The sequence below is a fragment of the Dromiciops gliroides genome, chromosome 6, assembly GCF_019393635.1.
Source record: "Dromiciops gliroides isolate mDroGli1 chromosome 6, mDroGli1.pri, whole genome shotgun sequence".
Classification (NCBI taxonomy): domain Eukaryota; kingdom Metazoa; phylum Chordata; class Mammalia; order Microbiotheria; family Microbiotheriidae; genus Dromiciops; species Dromiciops gliroides.
In genome coordinates this window covers 868,476-896,066 of record NC_057866.1, presented here as the reverse complement: position 1 = coordinate 896,066, position 27,591 = coordinate 868,476, and the positions used below count along the sequence as shown (strand labels likewise).

At 59.7% G+C, this 27,591-nt stretch overlaps 4 protein-coding genes across 7 annotated transcripts in view; 1 reads left to right on the top strand and 3 right to left on the bottom strand.

The window, feature by feature from the left end:
* Positions 1-360, bottom strand: part of TSPAN4 (tetraspanin 4) — a 90,377-nt gene extending 90,017 nt beyond the window's left edge. The window contains exon 1 of the mRNA XM_043972434.1: positions 342-360. The gene's annotated coding sequence lies outside the window, so the exon portion shown is untranslated. The remainder of the gene's footprint in view (positions 1-341) is intronic.
* Positions 361-736: 376 nt separating this feature from the next.
* On the top strand, positions 737-1,466 carry POLR2L (RNA polymerase II, I and III subunit L). The gene is made up of 2 exons (XM_043972439.1): positions 737-939; positions 1,279-1,466. Exons 1-2 carry the CDS (start codon positions 845-847, stop codon positions 1,385-1,387), a joined length of 204 nt encoding a protein of 67 aa, XP_043828374.1. The 5' UTR covers positions 737-844; the 3' UTR covers positions 1,388-1,466.
* Positions 1,467-2,741: 1,275 nt separating this feature from the next.
* Positions 2,742-11,210, bottom strand: CD151 (CD151 molecule (Raph blood group)). 4 transcript variants are annotated; one of them, XM_043972436.1, is made up of 9 exons: positions 10,742-10,842; positions 8,985-9,144; positions 7,476-7,625; positions 6,555-6,746; positions 5,550-5,624; positions 4,050-4,154; positions 3,749-3,907; positions 3,520-3,606; positions 2,742-3,431 (listed from the first exon to the last, which is right to left on the bottom strand). In XM_043972436.1, the coding sequence occupies exons 3-9, from the start codon at positions 7,557-7,559 to the stop codon at positions 3,372-3,374; spliced, it is 762 nt and encodes a 253-aa protein (XP_043828371.1). In that variant the 5' UTR covers positions 7,560-7,625; positions 8,985-9,144; positions 10,742-10,842; the 3' UTR covers positions 2,742-3,371. The 4 variants fall into 4 exon arrangements, with proteins under 4 accessions (XP_043828371.1, XP_043828373.1, XP_043828370.1 ...); XM_043972438.1 differs by lacking the exons at positions 8,985-9,144; positions 10,742-10,842 and adding an exon at positions 11,082-11,209; XM_043972435.1 differs by lacking the exon at positions 8,985-9,144 and having other exon boundaries at positions 10,742-10,865.
* A 1,240-nt stretch (positions 11,211-12,450) lies between these two features.
* CRACR2B (calcium release activated channel regulator 2B) lies at positions 12,451-27,569 on the bottom strand. The gene is given in 13 exon segments (XM_043972640.1): positions 12,451-12,578; positions 12,580-12,626; positions 13,049-13,103; positions 13,401-13,472; positions 13,790-13,977; positions 17,334-17,426; positions 17,644-17,734; positions 17,987-18,133; positions 19,555-19,738; positions 20,345-20,456; positions 20,549-20,786; positions 23,229-23,281; positions 26,017-27,569. Coding segments are annotated over 11 exon segments (1,260 nt in total). The 5' UTR covers positions 20,768-20,786; positions 23,229-23,281; positions 26,017-27,569; the 3' UTR covers positions 12,451-12,526.
* Between the last annotated feature and the right edge of the window lie 22 nt (positions 27,570-27,591).

The window sequence follows — 27,591 nt, the reverse complement described above, 5'->3', positions numbered from 1 at the left end:
CCCGCAGCAGAGATGAGAGCTGGAGACAGGAGGATGGCCGGGGTGGAGGGTAACCCGCCCCGGGCTTGGGGATGGGCTTTCCCAGGCTCCCGGACGCTTCCCTCCCCGTGCCGCCGAGCCCCAGCCGGCCGGGACACAAAGTCTTCCCCACGTCTACGGGGCGAAAAGCTGGCCCACGGCCCGAGCTGGGAGCCTGCAGCAACAAGTTCCAGCCGCCGCACGCGTTCCGGGTGCCGGCGCCTCCACCAGTTGCACCGTCCAGGGCCGGGGCTCCCGGCGCGGTCCCGGGGGCTCCCGAAACCCACCCCGCACTCCCCGGAGCGAACGAGCGCGCTACGTACTCGCGGGCGGCGGTGGCGGCGGCTCCGGCTCGGACTCGGCTGCGGCTCCAAGTGCCGCCGCCGCCGCCGCCGCCGCCGCCGCCGCCCAGCTGTCACTCAAATCCCGCGCGAGAAACGCGCCTGGGCTCCCGCCGGGGCATTCTGACCTGCGCGGGCCGCCGTAGTTGCAGGCGATACCATAGTCCTACCGAGGGGGAACTGGGGCTGCACCCTCGCATAGCCGCTACGGCCTCTCGAGGTCACGCAACCCGGGACCCCGGAGACAGAGGGCTAGAACTGCGGACCGAGCTCTCTCGGGACCCTGGGCAGGGGGAAGAGCCGGCCCGAGCCACTTTCCAGCCCCCCCATTCGCGGCAGTGGAAGCGTCCGATGAGGGAGGGAGGGCTTCGGCGCCGGAAACGGAAGCGAGGAGGAGAGGGGGCGGGGCCGCGCGGCCGGGGCCGACTAGGACAGACGGCTGAGCGTGTGCCCGGCGCCGGTGCCGTCGCCTCTTCGCCATCGCCATGATTATCCCGGTGCGCTGCTTCACGTGCGGCAAGATCGTGGGCAACAAGTGGGAGGCCTACCTGGGGCTGCTGCAGGCCGAGTACACCGAGGGGTAAGGGCGGGGGGCCGCGGGACCCGGGGGGGGGGCGGGGGCGAGGGGCTCCCCCTTAACCGGACCCCGCGGCAGGGCCTGTGTGGGGGCAGAGGAACAGAGGAAGGGGGACCCTCCCCAGCGGCCTGCCTCAGTTTCCTCATCTGTAGAATGGGAGTTCCAACAGCCCCTTCCAGCCAGAGTGACCGTGAGGGCCCAAAGCACTTAAGGGAGTAGCACTGTTCCGAGTGCCCATGGTCCTAGTGGACCCCTGTACGTGAGGAGGGAGGGGATTAGGACTGTGCCCCCAGGGCGGAACGGAAGGGACCCTCTCTCAGGGATCTCTGTGGCCCCTCGCAGAGATGCTCTGGACGCGCTGGGCCTGAAGCGCTACTGCTGCCGGAGGATGCTGCTGGCGCACGTGGACCTCATTGAGAAGCTCCTGAACTACGCACCCCTGGAGAAGTGAGCCCCCGTCCCGAAGGCCCCCATCAGCCGCCTGCGGGGGGACCTCCAGAGTTGGCAATAAACCTGCTATTGGCTCCGGACGGCGTCGGTCCTTCTGTGTGGGCTCCGGGCAGGGAGAGGCGGACGCACCCTCATCGCCTCTGTGGCAGGGGCCCTGTACCTCTTCTGGCAGCCAGGCCATCTGCCAGGGCCCGGGATCCACGAATAGTGGTCAGTCAGTGGCGGTTGGGGGCTTCCCCTCGCGCGCACACAAACTGGGGGCAGAGCCTGGCACAGCCCCACCAAGACCTCCCCTTTCAGCCAAGAGTCAGGGTGGCCGATGGTGCCCCGGCCTGAGGGCCCCTCCTTCCATCCTAAGCCAGGGGCCTGATCCAAGCCTGTGCCCAGGCTGAGATACCTCTCAGATCCTCCAGGAGGGGACTCCTGGGCAGCCCCAGGACATCCTCAGTTGACCAGCAGTCCTTGAGCTTCCCCAGGTCTGGGACGGCAAACCCTGCCACCTTTCTGGCCTGCCTGAGGGCCTTCAGCCCTGCTCTGGCCCATGACACACTACTCCCCACGGGGCCCAAGAGTCCAGGGTTTGTTTGTGTGCCTGGCTTCCTCGAGACCGACCCAAACCTGAGGTTCCCCGGGGAGCCCAGAATAGGAAGTCATCCTGACATCATCCCTCCCTCCCTCTGAAGAGGTGGGGGGCTCCGGGTGCAGCACGCAGCATACACAGTCACACTCTGGTTTTGCTGATTGGTTTTACTGAATTGCTTCCCCCTTTTAAATGGTTATGACGAGGCGGAAGGCAGCCCTGGGCAGGGATGTGTCCGAATGAAGGGCACGTAAAAGTGAGCTGGCGTAAAGGAAGCCAGTAGGCGGTTAGTCATGCACCACTAAAACAGATGCAGTCCCCAGGAGCAGGGCTGGGGGCCGCTCCTCACTGGAAGCAGGATGAGGCAGGATTTGGGCAGGCATATGGGTCTGGCTGACCCGACTGCCCTTCTCTTCTCTTCCTAACTTGCCTGGCGTGTCTGAGGCACCAGATTCACATCTTACAGCTGGGCACCCCAAGCCCTCTGTGACCCAGCAGCTATCTCTCTCACCTTCCTGTGTATATGCACATGGTGGCTTGCCCGCTCCTCAGGCATTCTGCGTTTCTAGTGTCTGGCACACAGTGGGCATGCAGTGGGCATGAGGATGTCTTCAGGGTCTGTCTTGGACTTGGCCAATAGCAGTGGCAGGAAAGGGATGGGGGTGGGGTTGTCTTTCCCTCCCCTGCACCCCCCCATCCCCCAGCCATTCCTGGGACCATTGACCCTACATCCCACCCACTTCATCCCCCCAAGAAAGGGACCCACTGACAGCCAGAAGGGGGGGTGGGTTTTACTTAAACATCCCAGAATCACAGAAGGAGTTGGAAGGCACCTCCGGAGTCTCCCCAATTGTCCAAACCCACTCCCAGACTGACATCTAATCTCTCTTGGGGGAGCCTGGTTGAGCCTCAGGACCCCAGGGCCTGCAGCCCATCTGCACCCCCCAACAACACAGACACACTGGCCTCCCCCAGGCCAGGGGGGAGTGGGCCCCAGAGGTTCCCCAGACAGTCTAATTGAGAGCCTTGAGTGAGGGGGTAATTGGGCCAGAGACCGGCAAGGCACTTGAATCCACCCCTGGGGTCACAGGGCTGAGGTTCAGGGGTCAACCTAGGGACTTTTGGAGACAAGGAGGCCCCCCCTTAATCAGGGGGACCTTTCCTTCCAGCTCTGCCCACCCCCCTTCCCCACTAGGGTAGGGGGACACCCCATATGCTGGCCCCCTCCCCCACCCCAGGGTGGGAGGCAGGCAGGGCCCCCAGGCAGTAGTCTTTCTGCAGTAGTCACACTTGGCCTGAATAGCTTGGGTAATAAAAAGAAAGGAGGGTGGGTGGGAATAACTTAGTGGGAGGCAGGATGATGCCCTCGGGCAGCAGGCCAGGCACCTGTGCCCGGGGCCAGGGCCTAGTAATGTTCCAACTTCAGGCTTTTGTACAGACAGCAGGTGAAAATCATTCCAAAGATCTGGGGAGAAGACAGGAGGGAAGTTGGGGGGGGGGGGGCTGCCAACACCCTCTGCTCCCCTTCAGCCTCAGCCCAGCCCTTCCCTCACCTGTACGCAGGCAATGCCCAGGCCCACAGCCCCGATGATCTTCAGGTGATCCTGTATGAAGGTCTCCAGTTTGGTGATGCAGCCGCCCTGGGGGGAGGGAAGACTTCTGAGGAGGGACCCTTAAGGCCTCCCAAGGGATGCTGGGGCCCCTTGGTAAGAGGAGGGAGCAGGTGGTGTCCGGAGGACTCCTGGGCAATCATGGCTCCCCCCCACTCCCGGCCCCTCCTACCTCCACTTTATAGATGTTGGACGCGTGGTCCCGCTGGCCACAGCCTTCCACCACGGTCTTACAGCAGCTGTCTGGAAACTTGCGGTGCTCAGCCTCTGCCGACTGAATCCACACGCTCTCCTGCCAGTCCCGGGAATTGTTGCTCCCACAGCATTTGAACTAAAGTGGGCAGCAAAAGGGAGGCTGGAGTAAGGGGGAGGTCAGAGTGAGGTCAGACGGGCTGGGGAGGCCCAGTACAAGGCTAGGGAGAGGCAGGCCTCTGAGGCCAGAGGCCCCAAGGGTCGGCCAGACACCCACCCACCTTCTGCTGCAGCTTGTCCACAGCCGCAGTCACCCCTTCCTGGCCGGGCTGGCGGTATTTCTGGACCATGGTATCCTTAAGGTTATCCTTCAGCTCCAAGCTCAACTGGAAAGAAGGGAGGGGGCAGGCCATTGTGAGAAAATAATGGGATCTGACTCACCTGGAGATGAATCTAAACTGATTGGATTAAGTGAGACTGATTGACTTTGCTGATTGGCCCACTTCAACTTAACTAGATTGTAGCCACACCTGGCCAGCCCTTAAGGAGGTATTGTTCTCTGAAGCTAAAGACTTTGAACTCAACCCGAGACCACCTTCAAGTCCAGTGAACCAATGGATATGAATGACATCTACCAATCAGCTTGAAGCAGCGTGTAAGGACCGCCTCTGCTCCCGACCTATAAAAAGCTTCCACGGTCAGTTGGAGGAAGTTCGTGATTGAAACAGGCTCCTGGAGGAGGACTTGAGGAAGTCCAGGCTGGAACTCTAGGCTAGAGAGGCCTTTTCTTAACTCCACGTGTTCTCTTTTTTCTAAAACCTGGTATGCTTTAATAAATGCTTAATGCCCAAAGACTGGTGCTAAAGCTTCTCATTTAAGGAGACCACACATTTCTAAAAAAAGGAAAAAAAAGGACGTTTAAAATCTAAATGTGTGGCCTTGGATTCAGGTGGACCTGAGTTCAAATGTGACATCAGACACTTGACACTTAACTAGCTGTGTAAACCTGGGCAAATCACTTAACCCTCATTGCCCCACCAAAAAAAAAAAAAAGGTCCGGAGCAGAGGCGGTCCTTACACACTGCTTCAAGCTGATTGGTAGATGTCATTCATATCCATTGGTTCACTGGACTTGAAGGTGGTCTCATGCTGAGTTCAAAGTCCTCAGCTTTTGAGAACAATACCTCCTGGGGCAGCTAGGTGGTGCAGTGGATAAAGCACTGGCCCTGAATTCAGGAAGACCTGAGTTCAAATCCAGCCTGTCACTTGACACTACTAGCTGTGTGACCCTGGCTAAGTCACTTAACCCTCATGGCCTCGAGCAAAAAAAAAAGGAACAATACCTCCTTAAGGGCTGGCCAGGTGTGGTTACAATCTAAATTGAAGTAGGCTAATCAGCAAAGTCAATCAGTCTCACTTAATCCAATCAGTTTAGATTCATCTCCAGGTGAGCCTTTGAGTATCTGCCAAATCCCATTATTTTCTCACACCATGAACCCAGAGTTGTGGCCTCTGCCCCGCTTTGGGGATCCCTGCCACGCCCACAGGCTGGCTTCCTGCCGAGGCAATGCCTGGACAGCCCAGAGGCAGCGGAGACTGGGGGAGGCAGAAAAAGTCCCTCGTTCTGGTCCTGGGGCACAGAGGCAGTGTGGCCTGCTGGGGAGAGCCGCTCCCCAGATGAGGGGAAGAAAAGGCTCCTCTTGGTGAGTTCTCATGCAGATGAAATCCCTCCAGGCCCTACCCGGGTGCCCCCCAGGGCCCAGCAGCCTTCCCCCACGCACCTGCTGGTAGTAGATGTAAGCCAGGATGCCCGCAATGACCTCGAGGAGGAAGATGATGAGCAGAAGAATGAAGTACTGGGGAAGGTAGAGAAGGGTGAGGCCACATCTCTGGGACCCTTCCAGCCAGACCCTCGGGCCGTGCGTCAGCAGGCCTGGCACCCTGCCCTCCCCCAAGTCTGGTAGGGGGAGGGGGGAGGGAGGAACACCCCCAGGGACTCCCCAAGGACAGACAGCAAAGCTGACACGCCCTGGGCTGAATAACAGTTCCTCTAGAGGAGGTGTGATCTCATCCATCCTCACCTGAGCCAGAGGAGGCAGACAAAGGCTTTGTTCTAAGCACCTCGCCCCCCCAACTTGGGGAGGCAGGGAGGGGAGACAAAGGCCTCCAGTCTCCAGACATGCTTAAGAGTCTTCTGAGACAAGCCAGGACTCAGCCCCCCACCAGAGGTGTTAGGAGAAGGCAGACAGGGAGTGCCACAGGGTAGGGCCGAGTGTGCCCCATCCCATGCCTTCCCTAATCTTGGGCAGCTGGGGGCGCCACAGTGCACAGAGCTCCAGGCCTAGAGTCAGGAAGACTGGCCTTCCTGAGTTCAAATCTAGCCTTAGCCGCTTACTAGCGGTGTGACCCTGGGCAAGTCACTTTACCCTGTTTGCCTCGGTTTCCTTATCTGTAAAATGAGCTAGGAGGGCAAACCACTGTGGTATCTGTCTAGAAAACCCCCAGGAGGGTCACAAAGAGTCCAAAGGCCTGAATGACTTCCCCAATCCTCCCCCTCCCCCCTCAGACCTCTTGGTCACCAAAGTTCCTCGAGAGTTCAGGAGTGTGATGAGCTTGCCAGCTGTGCCTTCAGAAAGTGGCTGGCCCCCGAGATCTGGGGGCGCACCGGCCTGAGGCCAACAGGCAACGGGTCGGACAGCAGTCGGCCCACAGTGGGTGCTCCCTGGGTGTTCGTGGATTGTATTCCCCTCCAAGGGGCTCTCTGGTGATCAGGGACTTAAGCTCACCAGCCGAAGCAGATTCCTCCTCTCCTTGAAGGTGGCACAGCACCCCAGGATGCCCGTTACCATGACCACGGCTCCGGCCACCACCAGGATATAGGCCGTGGCCAGATAAGTGTTGGAAGCCAGGAGGCTGATATAGTCACTCTTGAGGGCCAGCGTCCAGATGCCCACGGCCATGACAGACAGGCCGGCCAGCTGTGGGAACACAGACGTTCACCATTCCTGGCCCTCGTCCATCCCACCACGGGAGGTGGTGATGGACACAGGGCTATCCCTCCCACCCCCCTGGGCCAGCACCATGAGGACCCACTGTGGGAAGCCCATGCTGAGCCAGGTGACCACAGTCTCAGACAAGTCAGCAGTGCCCTGCGCCCCTTCCCCTATGGCTGATGTGGGCAGGCCTTCGGAAGCACCTCATGACAGCATGTGCAGGCCCCAGGCCAGGCAAGCCTCCTCATCTTGGCCTGCTCCGGGCACTACACTGGGGCAGCCTGGCTACCAGCCCTCCCCTTTTCAATAGGGGCCTGAATTCCCACTGTCCTCTGGGCCTCCAATGTCTCATCCGTCGAGTGAGGGCAGGGGCCTCTCTATAGGGGCTGGGCCGGGTCACAAGATTATAGGACTCAGAAGTAGCAGGGGGAGGCTTGCCCAGCAGCACAACCCAGAACGAATGGGCAAAGACGGCCTGGCCAGTGAGGTGCTGCCAATCCCCATTTAACAGATAAAGAAGCTGAGGCATGGAGAAATTCATCGACCCCCAATAGCTACTCATTACCCTACGGAAGCAAGTGCAGGGCTCTGGGAAGACCAGAGCCCACCTCTCTGGGCTGCAGCAGGGGAGCGTCAGAAGGGGGGGACACAGCCCCTCCTCTGCCTATGTGGTCTGTCCCAGGGTCCTCCTCTCCCCTCGTGCCAGCCCCTCACCCAGAAGCAGCAGTTGAAGGTGAAGAGCAGGTATTTCAGGCAGATGGTACCACATGTCTCCTTCTTCTCGTTATACTCGCCCATCTTGAGAGCCCAGGGTGGGGAGAAGGCCGCCTCGTCAAAGGGGGCACCTAAGGGAGCAGGCAGGCCCTGCCCAGACCACACAGTGAAGCCTCCAGTTCAGACCAGAATCCTCCCCATCCCCAGACACAGCCAGAGGGCCCAAGGGCAGATTCACCTGGGGTCAGGAGAAGGGACAGTGCCCCCTGCTGGCTGCTGTCAATGGGCCCAGGGCCCCCCAGCCCGCCCCTACCGCACCCGTGCACACAGTCCCAGGAGGTCCATCCCAGGGAGGGGGCCGATCCACCTGCCCCAACCCCATTCCAGCCCCTCCCCAGCCCAGGTCCTCAGGGTCTCTTCCTGAGCAGAGCTCCCCACCCCTCCTCCTTCGTCCTGAATCTCTCCAGCCCCAGAGGAAGGGGAAGCCTCCAGGCGGGGCAGGATGCTCCCACACACAGGCCCCAGGGACTGTGCCCCCACAGGACAGACTACATGGCCTGCCGGCCAGCATCCACACAGCCCAGGCCCCACCCTCGGCCCCTCCCCTGCGCTGCATTCCCTAGGCCCCACGTCAGAGCTGGGCCCAGCCAAGGGCAGCAGAGCCAGGCAGGAATCAACTGGTCCTGGGGGAGGAGGAAGGAAGGAAGGAAGGAGGGAGGGAGCAGGGAGAGGGGGTAGAAAGGAGGGGCAGGGAAAGGAACACACAACACAGGCTCCTCCCTCGGCCAGCCGGTGGCTGGTCCCGCTGACTGCACCCTGCCAGAGCCCCCTGTGGACATTCCCTGCCCCAGGCTCCCACCTCTGCTCAGCCCCTCACTGGGGCGAGTTCAGACCAAGGCCCTTGGGCCCCGAGGCCTGTTTCCCAGGTGTAGGATGAAAGGCCCCAGCCCTAACCACTGGACCACAATGCACCACAACACTCGCTTCTCCCGGTGCCCTCCTGGGCTCTTGCCATGGTCTTCCCCATGCTCCCCCTGACCTCACCTTCCCCAGATGCTTTGGCTCTCGGGATTCTTTCACACTGGGTGTGCATGCACACATGGCCACCCCAGTGGACACCGGACCCACATTGGACCCCAGCAAACGCTTTTTGGACAAAGCACGGGAAAGGAAGGGGCTGAAGGAACTTCTCCCAGGCCTGAGGAGCAGGAACCAGAGGAGGGGAAGATTGGCCAAGAGAGAGGCTCGAGCGAGGGTCCATGGAGTGAGTCTCTCCCATTAGCCAGGGAGGTCCTGGAGGGAGGAGCTGGCTGTGACCTTTCTTTGTGTCCCTGTGCCTGGCACACACTAGGCGCTTAATTGGGGTTAGCCGACTGACCGAGCTGACTCAGTTTCCCTGCTGGGGCAGCAAAGCAGACTCAGTTCTAGCCTCACTTGGACTTTAAACCCCTGGTCCCAGCCCAGCCACTTGCCCTGCCCAGTTCTGGAGCCTGGTTATCAGTCAAGTACCTCCCAAGCCCTTCCTGTACACCTGGTTTGAAGAAAGGGACAACGAGAGCTGGAAGAAGTCACTCTGAGCCTGTGGCTACCAACCCTCTAGCCTGGTGGGGGGGAGGCTTCTCTGGGGCCAGAGGATGAAGGGGGAGATACTCTGGAGAGGAGCCGGCTTCTGAGGAGGGAACAGAGGGTCAAAGATCAATCCTTCATGGGGCAGAGGGGGGATTCTCAGGGGACCCCAGGAAATCCTCTCCCCACCCAGCCCAGCGGCCCTACCCCATCCCCTTAATGTCGCCCAGTGTCCCAGGGCCTCAGCTCCTTGAACATTCAGCAGGTTCCTGCATTGCTAGGAAAGAGCTCCGGATCTCAGGCAACTAAAGGCCAAGGGAAAGCAGGCTGGCAGGCTGAGGCCCTCCGGATGTGAGGCTCCTGAGCACCTGCTCAGGCCTGGGGCTATCTGGGCCCATGGGCCCCAAGCTCATCTAGCCCTGGGCCTGGTCATGCTTGACCAGGTTGGAGGAGGGGAATGAGAAAACTGTCAAGGGCTGTTTGAGGGGACAAGCGAGCAGGGCCCGAGAAGCCATCCAGCTCCGGATGCCCTGCTCTGGATTACGGTGCTGCCTCCAGGGCAGGTGCCCAGCGGCAGCGAGCCCCTTGGGAGAGAGAGTCCTGGGAGGCCAAGGGCAGAGGGGCTCCTGGGGAGATGCTGGTCAGCTCCGCCCAGTCAGGGGTCAGCTCCGCCCACCGGCGGAGGGCAGAGCAGAAGAGGCTGGTCAGAAAGATGCTCATTCCTACCACAGCTTCCCAGAACCTAAGCCCAGGAGGGAGACTGAGCCAGACCCAAAGCTTGGCCGCTGCTGCTGCTGCCGCCAGGACAGAAATAGCCCTTCCAGTCACAGGGGCCAGCCTAGACCCGGCCCAAGGGCCAGTCTGATGTCCCACCCCAACACACACGCTTCCCTCCAATCCCTGGCCTGGATCAGTCCCCAAAGATGAACATCACACACAGTAGGCACTCCAGGCTTCCCATATTCTAGGGCAAACCCAGGCTGCCAAGTTGGGGGGGGGGGAGGGGGACCCCCACACACCCCTGGCCCAACCATGATCTCATCATTGACATCCCTACCCACCCTAAAGCTAGAGAAAGTCTCAGCCAATGGGAAGGTGGGAACGATTAGAGGGCCCCTGCAGTTTGGGAGGGCTTCCTGGTGGAGGAGTCCCTGACGGAGAAAACTCGACCCTCATCTTGGGGGCAGGGATGCCACAATGGCATCCTACCCCTCCGGTTCCCCCTCCACATACGCGCACACACACAAACTATAAGGTCCCCCATTTCCCCAGGGAACAGAGCTTCCCCAGGGGAGCCCCCCCTCCCACTCCATTGGGACCCTCTTCCTCCCGGGCCAGCGTAGCCGCCACGACTCTGGAAGGGAAACTGAGGCAGGAAGGGCCAGGGGCCCCGGGGCGGGTGGGGGGAGGTGCCTTGGGGGCCGGGGTCCAGGGATCCTCCCTTGGGCCGAGGCAGCTGGGGAGACCAGGGGCCGGGCCTTAGTCTTTTCTCGATCCCTTCTACCGGTCAGTCCAGCCCTGGCCAAGAAGAGGTTCCGGACCCCAGGGTGGGGGGGGGGGGAAGGGAGACAGATGGCGAGCGGCGCGCGGCCGGCCCGGGGAAGGACCAGACCCCCCCGGGACCCCGCCCCTCGCCCCCCCAGAACCCCCCTCCCCGCCCCCCACCCGGCGTGGGGAGGGGGGTCCAGTCTCACACCAACCTGCGTGCGGCCTGAGCGCGGAGGAGGCGGCAGCGGCTCCCGTGGAGGGATGGGGCGGGGATGGGACCGGACGGAATGTGAGGCCTGGGGCCCAGGCCCCAGACAGACCCCGCCCCGGCCAGACCCCGCCCCGACGGCCCCAGGCCCGGCCCCCGCCGCCGCCCCCGCCCACCCCGGACAGGCGGAAGAGCTCCCGAGGCGGACGCGCGCTCACTGTTGATCGCTCTTTGGGGCGCAGGGCCCCCGCTCCCCAAAGGGGCGCTAGGACCCCTGGGTCGCCCCGATACCCCAGATGGCCTCCCCAGGAAGGGCAAGGAGCGGCCTTTTGGAGGCGTCTCACCTCCTGGCTAGAGCGCTCGGAGCCCAGGCTGCCTTCACCCCGGCTTGAGCGAGAGTGGGGGGAGGAGAAGTAGGAGAGCAGAGGGTGGGCCGGATCACATCGCACCGCCAGCCTCCCCTCCCATCCCCCCCGCCCCGGTCTCTGTGCCCCGGATGGGGGAGCTCGATGGAAGGATCCCCCCCAAGGTTCCTGTGCCTAGGGGCGTCCAGAGGGGTAGTCCCCTGCAGGCCTTCTGGCCTCTGTCACCAGAACCAGGTTCTTCCTTCAGGGCTTGTTTCTCTCCTGACTCCGCCCTGGCTAAGTCATTTCACTTCTGAGAAGACTGTCAAAGAAGGCAAGGAAAAGAGTGCATGTGGAGTCAGAGGACTTGGGTTCAAATCACACCTCTAGCTGCCTCCTACTGCCAACGTGCAGGGTCCTTGGTATATAGTAGGCGCTTAATACATGTTTACTGACTGCTGGGCTGGGTGAGGCAGACTGCTCTGCCCTCACCCTCCGATTCCCGAGGCTGCTGGTGGTGAAGAACTGGAAGCAGACAAGAAATAAAGGCTTGTTCCTCTTCCCCAGTTACTGCTTTTTGATGGGCCCAGACTGACTTCTCCACTGGAACCTCATTTTCTTCAGCTGTGAAATGGGGTGACACCTGCATTGTTTTCCTCCCTCGCAAACTATTCTGGGAAACGGACTTTTAAAACCTTTACAAAAATTAATAAAGGGGCAGCTAGGTGTCGAAGTAGTTAGAGGGCCAGCCTGGAGCTAGTTAGACTCATCTTCCTGAGTTCAAATCCTGCCCCAGACACTTACTAGCTGTGTGAGTGTTCAGGTCACTTAACCTCTGTTTGCCTGTTGTGTCACCTGTAAAAGGGGAATGATCCCAGCCACCTGCACCCCACGGTGGTTGTGAGGATCCAGTGAAATCATTATAATGCACTTGGCACAGCTCCTGGCACATAGAAAGTGGCTTCCTGTAAGCATGAAGGTGCCGTGACAAAGGGGCGGGGACTGAGTCGTTGGGCCCGTGTAAAGGAGGCTCGCAAGACCCCGCCCTGAATCGGAAGGGCAAACGTAGAGCTACTGTACATCCCCCGCCCCCCCCCCTACAGCGCCACCTGGCGGCGAGATGAGCCAAAGTCAGTGGGAGAGGCAGGCCGGTCGGGCTGCCTGGGCTGAGCACAGAGGCCTTCCCCCTCCTACAGGCCCGTTCCAGTGCCCAGACAGCCTCCTCCGCCAAGCGCTGCTCCAAGAGCTCTGGCCTCCAGCCACCCCGTTTTGTTCCTTCTGCTTCCTGTGTTGTCTTGTATCTCAGGCCCCAAAGCGCTCCCATGGCTCCCCCCCCCCATAGGCCCCAAACACGACAAGGGACACTTGGTGCAATTGGTGGGTTTATTTGGGGATGGGGGTGCTTTGATGGTTCACACTTGGGACGGGAACGCAGAGGGGACCGTCTAGATGTCCTTGGGGCTTAATCCTTCATCTTGTGGGTTGAGGCCCAGGACCCGAAGTCTTGCTTGGGGCCAGGAAAGCTGTGGCTTCCTGGGCCAGGAGCTAGAGGGGGAGGGGGCGGACGAGAGGTTTCAGCCACATGACCAACCCTGGCCACAGCCAGGGCCAAGAGGGGCCTCCCTAGTGGAAGGCTCTCAGCTCCCAGACTTACTCTGGACCTCCAGGGTCTCCCAGATCCCTTCCACACCCCTAGGAGCAGGAAAGGGAGGGGACAGAATTCCCATTAAATGGGCCACCCGGCCTCGCAGGGAGAATGGGGATGAGATGGAGAAGGGCAGGGAGGCTGCTCCTGCTGGGGTCTCCAGCCCCCACCCCACTGCCCATATCCAGGAGAGGGAGGAGGCCTGCCTCAGTCAGGTGCCAGTATCAAGGGCCCGATGGGGACAACCACAAACACAGCAGCTGTGACAGGTGCCTGGGGGGAGCCGAGCAGGAGAGAGAGTCTTCCTCCGACGCCCACTAACCAGCTTCTTGGCCTCGAACGCATCTCTCTCATCCCGCAGCCTTCTGTTCAGGTCCCTGGGGAGGATCAGGTGAGGAGAGAGAACCGGGCATCAGCGGAAGGGAGGAAGGGTGACCTCAGAGGGTGAGCCCAGTGCCAAAGGAATAAAAGAGTGCTCTGTGGGAGCTGTTCTACAGACAGATGTGGGCAAAAGAGGGAATGGGAGCCATCGAGGCTAAAGAGGAAGGGGACCAGCTGGGGAGTTGGGAAAACAGACTCTGTGAGACAGCTGCCCAGAGCTCAGGCTGGGCAAGTCGGGGGTCTGAGTGTAGAAGAGGAGTAAGAACCCAGCCCAGCCTCTGTCCCCAACTGACCTCAGGAGCTCTAGCTGCCGGAGGAGGCTGTGTTTCTCCTTCTGCATGTTCCTGGACACAATGACCACATCCCTGTGGGCCAGGGGTGGGTAGGGAGATGACTCCGGTATTCCTGACCTCCCCCATGATGCCCCTGAAGGCCTGGTGGGTCCCCAGAGATCAGATCATCTCCTGGAGGAGTCCCCATCCAGGAGGGTGTCGAAATGTAGGGGAGGTGGTCCTGGGCCCTATTTGGCTTCTTTCCAGGTAGGGGAAGGGTGGGCAAGGAGAGAAAGGCAAAGGCAGACTGAGGTGCCAGGTGTGCCTATGGAGTGGGAACCAAGACCTGAGGGGCTCCAGCCCTTGCTCCCCAGCCCCCGAGCCACAGTGGGCAGCCCCTGCCTCAGGACCTGTGTTTCTGCTCCTTCTCAGCCCGAGCCTCCTCCTGCTGTTGCAGCAGCTGCTCCTGAGCTACCTCCAGCTGGGCCTGGCTCTGCTCCAGCTGGGTCCGAAGCTCCTCATTCACCAGCCAGAGGTGGGCGTTCTGCGCCTGTGTCTCCAGGCGCTCTGACGTCTGCTGATGCAGCAGCTGCTCTAACTGGGGGGAGGCGGGAGGGGGGAGTGAGGAAGAGAGATGGGCCCGGGTGCTCCTCCAGCAGCCCAGAGCCCATGTGCAGGAAGGGGGTAAGGGGACCTGAGGGCGGGAGACAGCCTCAGGAAGAGGAGAAAAGGAGGGAAACGGCCCCTCTGCTTGCCTGGCACGCACCGGCCATCATCTGCCATTCTCTTCCCCTTTGCATGACAGGCAGCCTGAAGCTGACACACCAGTGAGTGCCCGCCTGCCCGATGGATCTTCCTGATGCCGAGCCTCACCATCTTTCCCCTTTACCACATGCCTTTCAAGAAGATGCAGCACAGTAGAAACAGATGGCTTACCATTCCCTCTGAGGTAGCAAGACATCTCCCCTGAGGCCTGTGCCCAAGTCTGGGAGAATATAGACCCCTGAGGGCTTGAACAGTCCTGTCTCATCCTAGTCCAGTACCTGCCCCCAGGAGAGACTTAACAGAGTTCACTGATCGGCTCTGAGTGCCTGTCACTGAGCCTTCAGGGGGTGCCAAGCCCCTAGAATGGAGAGAGAGATAGAAGGGGTCAAGGAATAAGGGAAAAGCACTTGGACAGAAACTAACACGAGATGGCAGGTAGACCTTCTTGTGGTCCACTGAGATGGAAAGAGGCAAGGGACCTCCTGCCTAGACCAGGGGCTTGGCCATCTGGGCATCCAACAGAGCCCTCTCTCTGCCAAGAGCAGAGCAAAGAATTATTTCTTGATTTGCCTTAATGATAATTTGTCCTTCACAATCAGCAAGGGGGCTTATTAATGTCTTGTACTTGGCCAGGCCCCATGCTAAGTACTGCAGACGTCCCTAAGAGAAACGAAACCATCCGTATGGGCAGGAGCTTCCACGGGCTGGGGGGCGACAAGGACATAGAGAGAGAGAATCAACACAAAGAAAATAAACAGGGAGCACGTGCTCCAAAGAGGCCTAAACCAGGGGCGAAAGGCCCAACACATGAAGGATTATTCACAGCAGCCTTTTCGTGATAGCTAAGAAATAGAGTGGATGCCCAGCCCCACCAGAGCAACCACACAACCTTAGGGTACTGTGCAGAAAGAAATGCTAAATATGAAGGACTCAGAAAGTTCAGAAGACACACAAGCTACACAAAAGCATATTATAAACATGTCGATGAAAAGAGTCCTTGAAGCAGGCCCTTCTGAGCCATTATAACCAGTCTCCATTCCTGAGAAGAAATAATGATGCCTTCTCTCCTCCTCTCTACAAAGAGGTGGGGACCAGGAGGAGGAGTGAATTGTATATAATGGCCAATACAGTGGGTCAGGTTTTTGCTTAATGATTTTTCTTTGTTATAAGGCCAGTTCAGGTACAGAGTGGAGGTGGGGGTAAGGAGGGGAGGCTATATCCAGGAATGACTGATATATTTTTTTTTTTGGTGAGGCAATTGGGGTTAAGTGACTTGCCTAAGGTCACACAGCTAGTATGTGTAAAGTGTCTGAGGCCAGATTTGAACTCAGGTCCTCCTGAGTACAGGGTCGGTACTCTATCCACTGTGCCACCTAGCTGCCCCCTGATATTTTTAAAAAGAAGAAAAAGGCAAAAAGAAGACACCAATATGGATGCACAGGGTACTTGCCACCTGATTAGGTTTAAATATGATGAACAGGTGAGAGGAGGAAAGATACTTGGTTTGGATCAGATCTATAAGACACAAGAACATGGAATAAGAAAGAACAAAGAGTATGGAAGCACTTAGCACTCCAGTACTGCAGAATGAGCTGGGAGGCTGGGTCTGCTTTCCTGGGCACTTCTCTATGGGAGGATGACTGAGGGCAACCTGAAGCCAGGGCTCCTAACCCTGCTGCCCACAGGGAAAGAGGAGAGTGATAGAAAGGCCAGGATTCCTCCCTGGGGTATAGAGACCATGACTACTCATGACCAAGGGACAGCTTCACTTTTCAGAGTGTCCAGAAGAGGCGGCCAGGCTTGGGAAAGGTCTAGAGTTGGAGTCACAACAAGATGGGCTAAGGAAATTGGGTATATTCAGCTGGAGAAGATTCAGGATAGACACAACAGCCCCAGTGGATCTTCCATCCTCCTTACTGTCTGTACCCCCACCTTACTGGACTGCTCAGTGTCCCTGCCCCGGTTTGCCACCTCTGCATCTTTGCCCAGACAATGACCTCCTCTCCATATGCTGGACTCCCCTCACCCTTCAAGGCACAGCTCAGCTGCTACCTCTTCCAGAAAGCCTCCCTGAAATGAGAGCCCCCCCCATCCCACCCCAGCTTTTCCCCCCTCCCTAGCCATGCCCCTTACAGACCATGGGTCCCCTGGAGAGTGGAGAGTGTAAGACTTATAACTTTGTTTCACTTTGAGCTTTGTTCCTTGATACTTTGTTCCTCTGGCTCTGTCTGCCCCTGTGAGGCCAAGCCACTGCTTGGGGACTGTCCCAGAGCCCTTGAGGCAAAGACTAAGGTAGGCCAGTCTGGTCACGGGCTGGGCCCTGCCTAGACATGGGGGATGCAGAGGATCTTCCCCAGCCCCTCCATTCTCTCATGATCACAAAAAAGAAAGAACATCTGGAGTCAGAAGACCTGGGATCAAGCCGAGGTTTCAGTACGCAGCAGTAGGTGACCCTGGGAAAGCTCTCTAAACCTCTGTTTTCTCCTCTGTCAAGTGGGGCTACTGTGAAGAAGCCTCTTAGAAAAGCTCCAGGGCTCCAAATAAGGGGGTGCTGGTCTCATCCATCCTAGCATGGTCTTGTAGGAGAGGCCTCCTGAGCTAAGCAGGGCCTAGCCCAGGTGTCCTGAGTGAAGGCTCTTTGCCCCCCCCTCCCCTCCCACCGGGGTGCAAGGTGGGGCATCTTGGCCGGTTGAGATGGAGACCAGGAATGAAAGAAGGAAGGAAGGTGAGTGGAAGCAGTGGCAGGACCAGACCGATACTCAGACTTTAAGGGGAGCTCAGGAAAAAGAGGACATTAGCCCCCTCTTTGTCCTGACCTCCCCCCAGTAGACCAGAGGAAAGAAGCCTTTCAGCACAGACGCGGTTTCCTGTGGAAGCTTTGGAAGGGAGCACTGTCTAATGTTGCTGTATAGGAAGGGAGTGGGCAGGAAGGAACAGCAGGGCTCCATGAGGTGGGAATTGGGGATCTGCCCCTACCAAGAGATTCCAAAGGACGTGTCAATGGAGGGGGCTCCTGAACCCCAGAAGATGCTCCCAGCTCCAGCTAGAAGCCCATGAGAGGGGGCTCCTGAGCCCCAGGGAGCTGTCCTTACCCCCAGGTACAAGACCACAACAGAGAGCCTTATGAGCCCTCATAGGTGCCCCCTGCACCCCAGCCACCCATGTCTCCAGCTCCAGCACCACCATCACCTCTCTCTGCCGCCGGCTGGCCCGATCTAGCTCCTGGTCCTTATTTTGTAGTTCTTGAAGGATGTGACTGACCCGGTCCTGGCGGGAGGGGTCCTGCAGGGCGGGGACACATGGTGTCACAACACAGGCTTGTGCCCCATTTCTCAAAGAAGGGGTTAATGCCTCCCTTCATCCTTCAGTCAGCCTGGCCTGCCCCACAGGAGAGTCCCTGACATGGGAGGGGAGTCCCTATTGGTGGTGCCAGTCTGCCTCTGTACCCCCTCCTACTCCTGTGACATCAGTGCCAGAACCCTGTGGAACATCCCCACACCTGGTTCTGCAGGCGCTCACGCTCTGCCCGGATCTGCTGCTCCATTTCCTCATATAAGCACCGAACTTCCTTCTCATGGTCACTTTCTCGCCTGAGGGAGAATCCTTCCTGAGGCCACTTAACCCCAGCAGCTTCCAAGAGCCCCCAGCCTGAACTGCTGGCCTTGGTCCCAGGCAGTGGACAGGCCCAAAGTCCCTCAGGGTGTGCTCACCTGTGAGGGCAACTGGGGCATGTAGGATGCCCCACACACACACACACACAGACACTCACAGACACACACACACACACACACACACACACACACACACACACACACACCCTGGCACCCAGCCCCACCTCTTACCTCCACAGTGCCTGCTCCACAGTCTCCCTCTCCTGGGCCGCCTCCCCCAAACAGGAGGACACCTGCACCAGGACTTCCTCAAAGCTGCCCAGCAGTTCTGGGCACTCTTGCTGCAGCCTGGCCCACAGGGCCCGCACCTCACCCTGCCTGCAGAGATGGGGGGCAGGAGTCATGAAGTATGCCCTCCCGGGGCTCCCGGACACTTCCCCACCATGAAGCGGCCTGTTTCCACCCAGGCAGTGCCAGATGGGGCTCCCATCCAACCCAGGCCCTCCCCCTGAGCTTACAGGTCATCCAGACACCCCAGGACTGAGGAACCTGCCCGGCATCCAGCTAGGAGTGAAGGGTGGCACTCCAGAGCAGCCCCCACCCCCAGGGCGGTCTGGCCTTGGCTGGGAGGCCTTTGTGCCACCCTGGCCAAGGGGGCCCCTCGGCAGCTCCATCTCCTTGGTCAGTCCCCAGGAAGCCCAGGAAGGCCAGCTCCCTCCATCTACCGGATAGTCCCACAGATAGATGAAGTGTTGGTGGGTGGGCGGGTGGGCGGATGAAAGGTTTGGGGCTCAGAAACCCATGGATTTCCCTCTCCTTGCCTGGAGCAGCTGTTCCCCTGGTCTCTAGCCCCCTCCCCATTTTGTGTCCTCTTCTGTTGTCTGGGGCCTCCCTAAGATACTACACCCAGCCCTTTGTGGGCACAATCAACAGAACAGAGAGGGACCCTCCCCTCCCCAAGTCCACTTAGGATCGATCACTTCTACTCTACACACCTTCTTCCCACCCACCCACCCCCAACTTCTGCTGGGCTCTGGAATCAAGTCCCCATCTCACATTTGTGAACGTGATCTGAGGAACAGGGGGAAGGGCCAGATCTAAGCTTTTGGTGAAAGTGCATCTTTTCCCCCTTGGCTCTGCACTCTGGCTCGCCAAGATCATTTGAGATGCTGGTCCCTGGCCCCTGGCCACCAACTAGCCTTTACCCAAGGCACTGATAAAACCTTGAGCAGCAGCTCAAGGCCAATCCCAGAGGCCTGGAGCACTCCCCTGCAGACCTCCATCCTAACTGACTCTTTCTAGAGGCTGGCGCTCACACAGATCCGGGAGCTGTGGAACAACCACAGCTAGGCCACTCCTCTCCAGCTGGAGCCTTCTTCTCCCTGCAGGACGGTCTCCCTTATCCCAGGCAGGGCCTGGAAGGGGCTCGAGCCACACTGCCTAAGCCTGGTGTGCTGTGAGCCCCAGCAGGGCTGCCTATGCACTGGGGATTCTGTGTGCATGCGCTTGTGTCCAGAGACCCAAATCATTCCCAGGCACTTCTACACAAACCACAGGCATTGGTTGAGTGAGCACACATGTGCTGACGTGCTAACGTGCGTACACACACATGCGTGCACACACACACGCACACACAGAATGGAAGGGAGTTCTCGGAACCTGGGCCTCTGGAGGGCACATGGGCACAGCCTCAGGGACACAGGGTGGACACCCTGAGCCCAGTCACTCAGCTCCCCCCACGTGCCCATATGGCCACTGGGATACAGAGAGGGCCAGTCCCTCCCCAGCCACAGACTCACTCCCCCAGGATATGGGCGGCCCCCAGCTGCTCCATGGTGGCCCAGAAACGGTCCTCCTCTGTCACAGCTTCTCCTTCCTCTGACGCTCTGTGCCCCAAACCATCAGACCAGCCAGTCTCAAAGGTTTCCTCCCCAGGCTCCACGGAGGGGGCACCGCCGGGCATGTCCATTCCCATGAAAGCTCCTGCAAGGACAAGGTCCCAGGCATCACCCTGGGGCTGGGTCCCCACTGGGGCGGAGAAGGGATGGCCTCTCAGCCTCCTGCTCTCCAGCAAACACCCCTTCCCAGGCTCCTGATGCCCGCTCAGACGCCACCATCCCTGCTGCCTGCTGACTCCCCATATCCTGCTCCCCCCCCCCAGATTTCCTGTTTTTCTGCTCTATTCCCCAGCTAAACTGCTGGGAATAGGAGGAAGTCAAGCCCTTCACCCTGGGGACTGGGTGGGTACCCGGGTCCCCTCCTCGATTCTGTTCTGAGCTTACAGGAAGAGTCCTGATCAGTGAAGAGGGACACCCGAGATTGGGGGGGCAGCCACCTGAGCTGTGCAGACACACTTTCTTTGCCCGTCTCTATCTTGGTCAGGAACACATAGACATGGAATCCCTCCCTTAGGGCTGCGGGGCTGCCCAGACACCAGGCCTGGGTCATGTTTGGGATGGTCAACATTCCCAGAGACTGAACAAGGGATAGGCTCGCCCTGCTCTGGCAAGGATGATGCCAGAGGGTGTGTGTGTGTGTATGTGTACGTGCACACACACATGCACACTCGTGTGGATGTAGCTCACTCACCCAGGCCCATGCTGAATTCTCGGGGTGTCAGGAAGCCTGTATGTCCTTGGTCTAGACTCTCAAATACAGATTCCAGCTGCTCTGGGGTCAGGGGAAGCTCATGTTGCAGCCTCTGGAGAGGAGAGGCCAGGGTGCTTAGCTAAGGAGGGGCTGCCAGGCCTGGGGAGCTGGGCTTGGGGACAGACTGGGGGTCCTAACCCTCACCTGGAGGTCCATTTTGGTGATGAAACCCTTGGCCTCCTTATCACAGAGGAAGAAGAGCTCACGTGCCTTCTCCAGCATCTCCCCTGAATCTGTCAGGGCCTCGATGTCCCCAGCTGAGCTGGAGGGATTGGGAGCCTCCCTGGACAGGCTCCCCCCCTCCTCCTCTTCCTCCTCCTCCTCTGAAGGCCCAGCCCTGGTGGGCTCCCCAGGGCTGGCCATGCTGAGTCAGCTGGCCCTGCTGTTTGGATCAGAGACAAGTCAGCCCTGCTCCCCGCCAGCCCCATGAACTTGTATGCACCTTCATACACACACAAACACACACACACACACACACACACACGTGGCAAAGTCCTTGATGAGACAGGCTGGGCTGTTCCTGGCCTCCCCCTGCTTGTGTCCTCCTCCCCCTCCCCTTTCTTCTCATCTAAATCCAGCCCCCCTGCTCCCAGCCTTCAGGGTATTCCCAATTTCCCTCCTCTGAGTTCCTGCATCCCCGGGGTTGGGGAAGCAGTCTGAGGTCACAGGCCATATTAGAGGCATCAGACCTGCACGGGTGCCAGAGCCCAGAGGAGGCTGAGACCAGCTGGGCTGGGTCAGTCCAGCATGGCTTCTGCAGGTGTGAGCTTGGGGAGGGGTTTTGAACAGGAGCAAGTGAAAATTGGAAAAACAGAGGGGAGACAGCAATCTGAGAAGAGCACAGGGAGAAATAGTTGCAACGGAAGATCTAGGATACAAAGGAGTGAAGATGAGACAGGGAAGAATCTTGAATGATAAGCTGAGGAGTTTTTCATCTCATCTGCTAGTAGGGAGCCTTTGAAGGTTCTTGAACTAGGGACTGCTATGATCAGAGCTGGGCTTGGTAGTTGTGGGGAGGGGGCTGGAGGCAAGGAGCTTCTTTTTTATTTATTTATTTATTTTTAGTGAAGCAATTGGGGTTAAGTGACTTGCCCAGGGTCACACAGCTAGTAAGTGTTATGTGTCTGAGGCCGGATTTGAACTCAGGTACTCCTGACTCCAGAGCCAGTGCTCTATCCACTGCGCCATCTAGCTGCCCCTAAAAGCTATTTTTTGTTTGTTTGTTTTTGTTTTTTGCGGGGCAGTGGGGGTTAAGTGACTTGCCCAGGGTCACACAGCTAGTAAGTGTCAAGTGTCCGAGGCCAGATTTGAACTCAGGTACTCCTGAATCCAGGACTGGTGATTTATCCACCGCGCCACCTAGCTGCCCCGGCAAGGAGCTTCTTAGAAGGCTTTCAGCTGTCCATGAAGGAGGTGAAGAATGCTGAACTAGGATGAACTGATGGAATATTGTGAGAGAGCAGAGTCTGAGGCATCCAGGGGAGATATCTGAGCCCGATAGCTTCGAGGACCCCACTGCCTGGGCAGAGGCGGGGGCGGGGGGGGGGGGGAGGATGAGCCCTGTCTGGTCTGGGAAGGTCCCCTCCTGCCGCCTCTCCCTACCCCTGCTCTGGGCTGTGATTTAAGCTGGGGAGGGAGGCAGGAGGGACTGACTCAAGGCATCAGGAGAGACATCCAGAACAGCCAGCCGGGGGAAACTGCCACCTGGAGATGTGGAAGCAGAGGGAGTCTGGTGACATGGTCCAGAATGAGAGCCAAGAGAAGAGAGAGATGCAGGCTAAGGGCCAGGTCTGGGGGCTCAGAGGCAGAGCACAGGCAGCTCTGAAGGCCAGGGGGTGGCAGCTGCCTGGAAGCAACATCTGCTTGCTCTGTCTGTGGTTCCCTCACAGCAAGAGCTTAGGGCCCTGGACACGCAGGGATCGGCCAATGTGTGATGGAGGAAGGAGGGGAGAGGAGAAGAGAAGAAAGTAGAGAGGGAGAGAGAGGCAGGCAGGCAGGAAGGAAGGAAGGTAGGGAAGGAGGAGGAAGGAAGGGAGGGAGGGAGGAGGGAGGGAAGGAGGAGAAAGGAAAGGAGGGAGGAAGAAAGGGAGGGAAAGTGGAGGAAGGGAAGGAGGAAGGAGAGAGGGAGGGAGGGAGGAGGAAGGAAGGGAGGGAGGGAGGAAGGAGGAAGGAAGGGAGGGACAGAGGAGGAAGGAAGGAAAGGAGGGGGGAGGGAGGGAGGAGGAAGGAAGGGAGGGGGGAAGAAAGGGAGGGAAGGTGGAGGAAGGGAAGGAGGAAGGAGGGAGGGAGGGAGGAAGGAAGGAGGGAGGGAGGAGGAAGGGAGGGAGAGAGAGAGGGAGAAGGGAAGGAAGGAGGGAGGAAGGAAGGGAGAAAGAAGTGAGGGAAGGAGGGAGGAGGAAGGGAGGGAGGAAGAAAGAAGTGAGGGAGGGAGGGAGGGAAGAGGAAGGGAGAGAGTTAGAAGGGAGGGAGGGAGGAAGGAAGAAGTGAGGGAGGGAGGGAAGGAGGGAGGGAGGGAGGGAAGGCTGGAGCCCTCCACTGACCAGCGTCATGAAGACCCAGGAGACCACCAGGGCGCTGGCTTTTTCAAGAGGCCCTTCCCTGGGGCCTCTCTCACCACAGCCAAGACCTGGGCACTCAACAGGTGCTCCAGGAATCCTAACTGATTGAATGAATGAATGAATGACCAATAGGCCCTATGGCAGGGTTTGAGCAGCGCCTCCCATTCCATTGGCTGGGAGGGTCTTAAACTACCCTCAGCCCCTCCCTCAAGGCCACAACAAGTCTCCTGAGGAACCCAGGTGTTCCAGCTCCCAGGCCCACTGACCTGGCAAGCTGTGAACAGGGCGTCAGTCAGGGCTGCAGAATCCCCATCTCCCCCTAAACAAACAATGTGAGGAAAGAGTTAAGAAGCCTGGCCAGGGCACCTTGGGCCGACAGGGAGGGGCTGTTCACATGGTGATCTAATCGCTTTAGTACCAGGACCTCCCAGAGGACAGAGAACACTGGGCCCTGCCCTGGGGGAAAGCACGTGCTTGCCCCTACCCCCACCTCCAGTGGGCATCTGTGCTCAGCCACCCAGCACTTCTAGCAGCCCCCAATTCCCCCTCCCCCATTCTGGTAGTCCTAGAGCCATTTGCAAGGCAAAGATGGACCAGCTCCCTGCGGGAGAGCAGGAATTCTATCCAGGCATTCCCTCCTGCCTCCCCAGGCCTGTATCCGAGGAGGGGCCTCCGGGACTCTCCTCCAGCCATCTCCAATCTCAGCCCAAAGCCTGGGAGCTTTCACTGAGGGAGGAGGAGGCAGGAGGGGAGCTCAGGGTCTAACCCTGGCACTGCCAGCCTCGGCCTCCCCACACCAAGGCCCCCAATGCTGCGTCTGGATGTTGTTCTTTGGAAAAAGGGCCCAGGGGGTCTCAGGGGCCCAGGATGGTTGGACTCCCCTCCCCACGCCTGCCGAGGCTGATGGTGTAACCACAACTGGTGACTCAATTTCCCTCTATCTTCCAAGTTTTCCCAGTGCAAGTGTGGGCTCCCTGGAGCCTCCCTACAGGCAGGACAGCACAGGTGCTTTTCTGCCGCACCCTAAGCCCTCGCTCTGCACCTGTCACTGCATATGGGAGGGGAAAGAGGGGAGAAAAGACAGGAAGGGAGAAGGATCCCCTTACTTGCATTCCACAAGGGGGAGGGGCAGAGGCCTGGCCAGGCAGCCAGGTCCCAGGGAAGGGCAGGAGCTCAAAAGGGGGAAACTGAGGTAGAGATGAGTTTTCGGGTGTTGTCTGCTGGGCTCCTGCCCAGGCTCGACTCCTCTCCCCACCTGTTTAGATGGAGCAGGGTAGGAGGATGGGGGAGAGAAGACGTAGGACTGGGGGTCACCAGAAGTCACCGCCATCTGCCCAAGCCGGGCTTATCAAGGGCGGGTAGTAACAGGCCTGGGGAGCCTGGGAGGGTGGCAAAGGGACCCAACACCAGGGGCCAGCCAGTCTCCCTGGAATAAGGAGCTGCCCTAGCTCGGGGTGGGGGAGGGTGCAGGTTCTGGTGGAGGGCAGTGTCTGCTACGCTTCTCTTCCTTGCTTCCCGCCGCCCTCACTGTGCCCCTCTCGGGCCTGCCGCCCGTGCCCTCCCGCCTGCTCCTGCATCTGGGTCCCTGTCGCTGGGTCCCTCTCTTAGCTCTGTCTCCACTCCCGGGGCTGAAGCTCAAGTGCCGGCGGGAAAGGGGGCACGGCAGGAACCGGGAGCCCAGGCCCGGAGGCCAGGGACCGGCCGGCAGAGATTGGGCGGGGTGGGGGGAAGTTCGGCGCCGTGGCAGGGGCGGAGCTCCCAAGGGCTGAGGGGTGCCCCCTCACCCCGCCACCCTGGCAGTGGAGCCCCGGCTGCCGCCTCGGGTCTTACCTGGGAGCCGCGCCCGCACCTGCGGCGGGCTGCCCGGGGCCCCAGGCCGGGAGGGGAGGGGAAGAAAGGGAGGGAAGGGCGGGCAGCAGCGGCGGCTCCTCCCGGAAAGGGGGAGGGGGCAGAAAGGGGCCGGACCCAGCCCCATAACCCCTTTCCCGCCAGGCCCCCGGCCTGGGACGGGGGAACGGACCGGCCTGGAGCCGGGGCGGACGCTGAGAAACCGAGCGAATATAATGAACAGGGGGCTAGGACAGACAGAGTCATCGAAAGCCTGGCGCTCAGGCCCTGGGAGCCACGGCCACTGTCCTCCCCGGCCCCAGGTGTGCCGCCTGTTGGGATGGGTGGGGGCGCGGTACTGGTGGGCAGGCAGCATGCCGGGGACACTCAGGGACTCCGGGAGTGTGCGGCCAAGCCCCGCTCCCGGAGTGAGAGGGGCATCCTCTGAACCCTGGTCCTCTGGCTGCCCCTCCCCGCCACCGTCAGAGGGGCATCCTCTGAACCCCGGTCCTCTGGCTGCCCCCTCCCTCCCCCCCACCATGAGAGGGGCATTCTCTTAACCCGTGGCCCTCCCCCACCCAAGGCTCCTGCCATTGTAGTTGTGCTTGTCCAAAACTTAGCGCACTCCAAACCCAGCTCCCTGCACCCCGGAGGGCAGGGCCGAGGCTGGTAGTAAAAGTGAAGGGCATGCCTGTGAGAACGATTTGGGTGCCCACCCATCAGGACTTAGATCTGGGAAGGTCCAGCACCATCGACATGGACCTGTATGTGTGTGTGAGCCTGAAGGAGATCCGATGGAGTGGGGGCTGCTGTCAGTGGGTGGCTATGTTTATGTGAGGACATACTCGTGAGCCTTGTATGTGAGGTGGAGGCTTCTGTGAAGGGGTTGGGCTCCAGGCTTTGCAGGGGGTTCAGTCCTCCCTGGAGTTGAGTGGAGGTTTGGGGACAGTTGGGGACAGTCCTGTTAGAGGACCCCAAACCCAGACGCCCACCTAAGGATGTTAAGTCTCTGGAGGGAGAGAAGAGAAGCCCAGAAGGGGTCTAGCCTGAGGGTCCCACTTTTGCTCCTTGGCCCCGCTGCCCCCAGCCCGTGAGTCTTCCTGGACAGTGGGAGAGCTGGGCCAGGCTGAGCCCACAGGACCACAGGAGGGAGTGTGCTCCAGGCATAAGGTCCCCCCCCCAGGCCTCCCCCCGCCCCCGCCCCCCCCCCAGCTTCAGTGTCCCCACCTGCAGGCCAGGATCACGGCCGATGTGGAGAAGCTGTCCTCTAGCTGCTGTTCCCCAGACTGGCCCAGGTCTGGTCTGGAGAGCGTGTATGGCTGGGGGGAGGGGAGGGTTCAAAATGAATCAGGTTGAACCAGAACTGGCCCGTGTGGCCAGGCTTGGCCCGATGCCCCACAGGGACACACACAAGGAGGCCTGAACTGGCCCAGCAGGCTCTCCTAGTCTACTGTCTCTGACACCGTTATTGTAGGAAACCCTCCAAGGGCCCAGGGCCAGAGTCGCAGTGGGAGGGGGGGCTCTAGCTCCTTCAGATCTCTCCCCCCAGATCCTGGGCTCCTCCCTCTTCTCTGCGGGAGGCCCTGGGGCTGAGCTCTGGAGCTGAACTCCAGCTCCCCCACCTCTGCTCTTCCCATAAGGCAGCCCTGCCCTCATTGAAGCCACTTTGGGGAGTGTGAGGTGAGATTCCTGCCCCCCAACTCCCCCAGCTGGTTCTGATGGGAGAAAGGACCAGTCACAGGATAAACTGAGTTTGGCTCCACCTCAGAGTTGAGCAAACTGAGACCCAGAGAAGTACACCCCTCAGCAAGGAACATGGAGCCCTTTGAAGGACTGGGCCTGGGCCCCAGCATGCCTCTGGGTGGCAAAGGGGCTTCAGACCTGAAGAGGTAGAGGCAGGTGTTGTCATGGAGCTCAAGGAGGGTGAGGGGTCCCCTCCCCAGGGAGGACTGAGCCCCCTGCAAAGCCCGGAGCCCAAACCCTTCACAGGGCATCAAACCGGGCAGTGCTTTGGCACTGACACCCCGGCCCCAGCAGGCTCTTCCTCCCGGACGCTCCATTCAGCTCCCCACCTCCATTTGGCTCTTTCACTTTGCCCCTCCTCATCTGAGCCAGATGGTGCCAGCATTCACCTCTCTCCAGGCGCATGGCCTGCTTTCCACTGGGCATTTCCCGGTGGCATCTCCAACTCAACGTGTCCCCAGTCATGCGGGTGGGTGAACTTGGAGGGGCCGGAGGCTTCCCTCTCCCTCACCCTCCAGGCTGCCACCATCCTCTTCTCTCCCATAAGGCCCTCACACTCTCCCTGCCTGTGGCCTCCTCCCTTTCATCCATCCCTTCCCAACGTCTCTTCTCCACTCAGACCATTCCCGACCTATTCCCCCCTTGCCCACCCTGGGCTGATAGGCCACGTGTACGGCCCCCTCCCCACTCCCTTCTCCCACTAAAATCGAGGCTTCTCTGCTCCCCAGTGGCTAACTCTCTTCCTGGCCAGCCACACCTAGCTAGGAAGCCAGTCTTCCCAACACATTCTGACCCAGGGTGCTACGGCCTGAGGCCACTACTGGCACTCAAACATGGCACCCCGAATGTCCGCCCCACCCCATCCTTCCTCTATAAAATGCTCTATTTCCTGGGACGAGTTGGGTTCCCCAGCCTGAGCTGAGGGGCCTCCAGGGCAGGCCTCCTTGGACTTGTCTTTGGCAGCCAGGAGACATTTCACGTTGTGTAGTGCGCTGGCCCCAGAACTAGGCACAAGGGGAAGGGGGCGTGGGTAGGGGCAGATTCGGACCAGGATGGGAT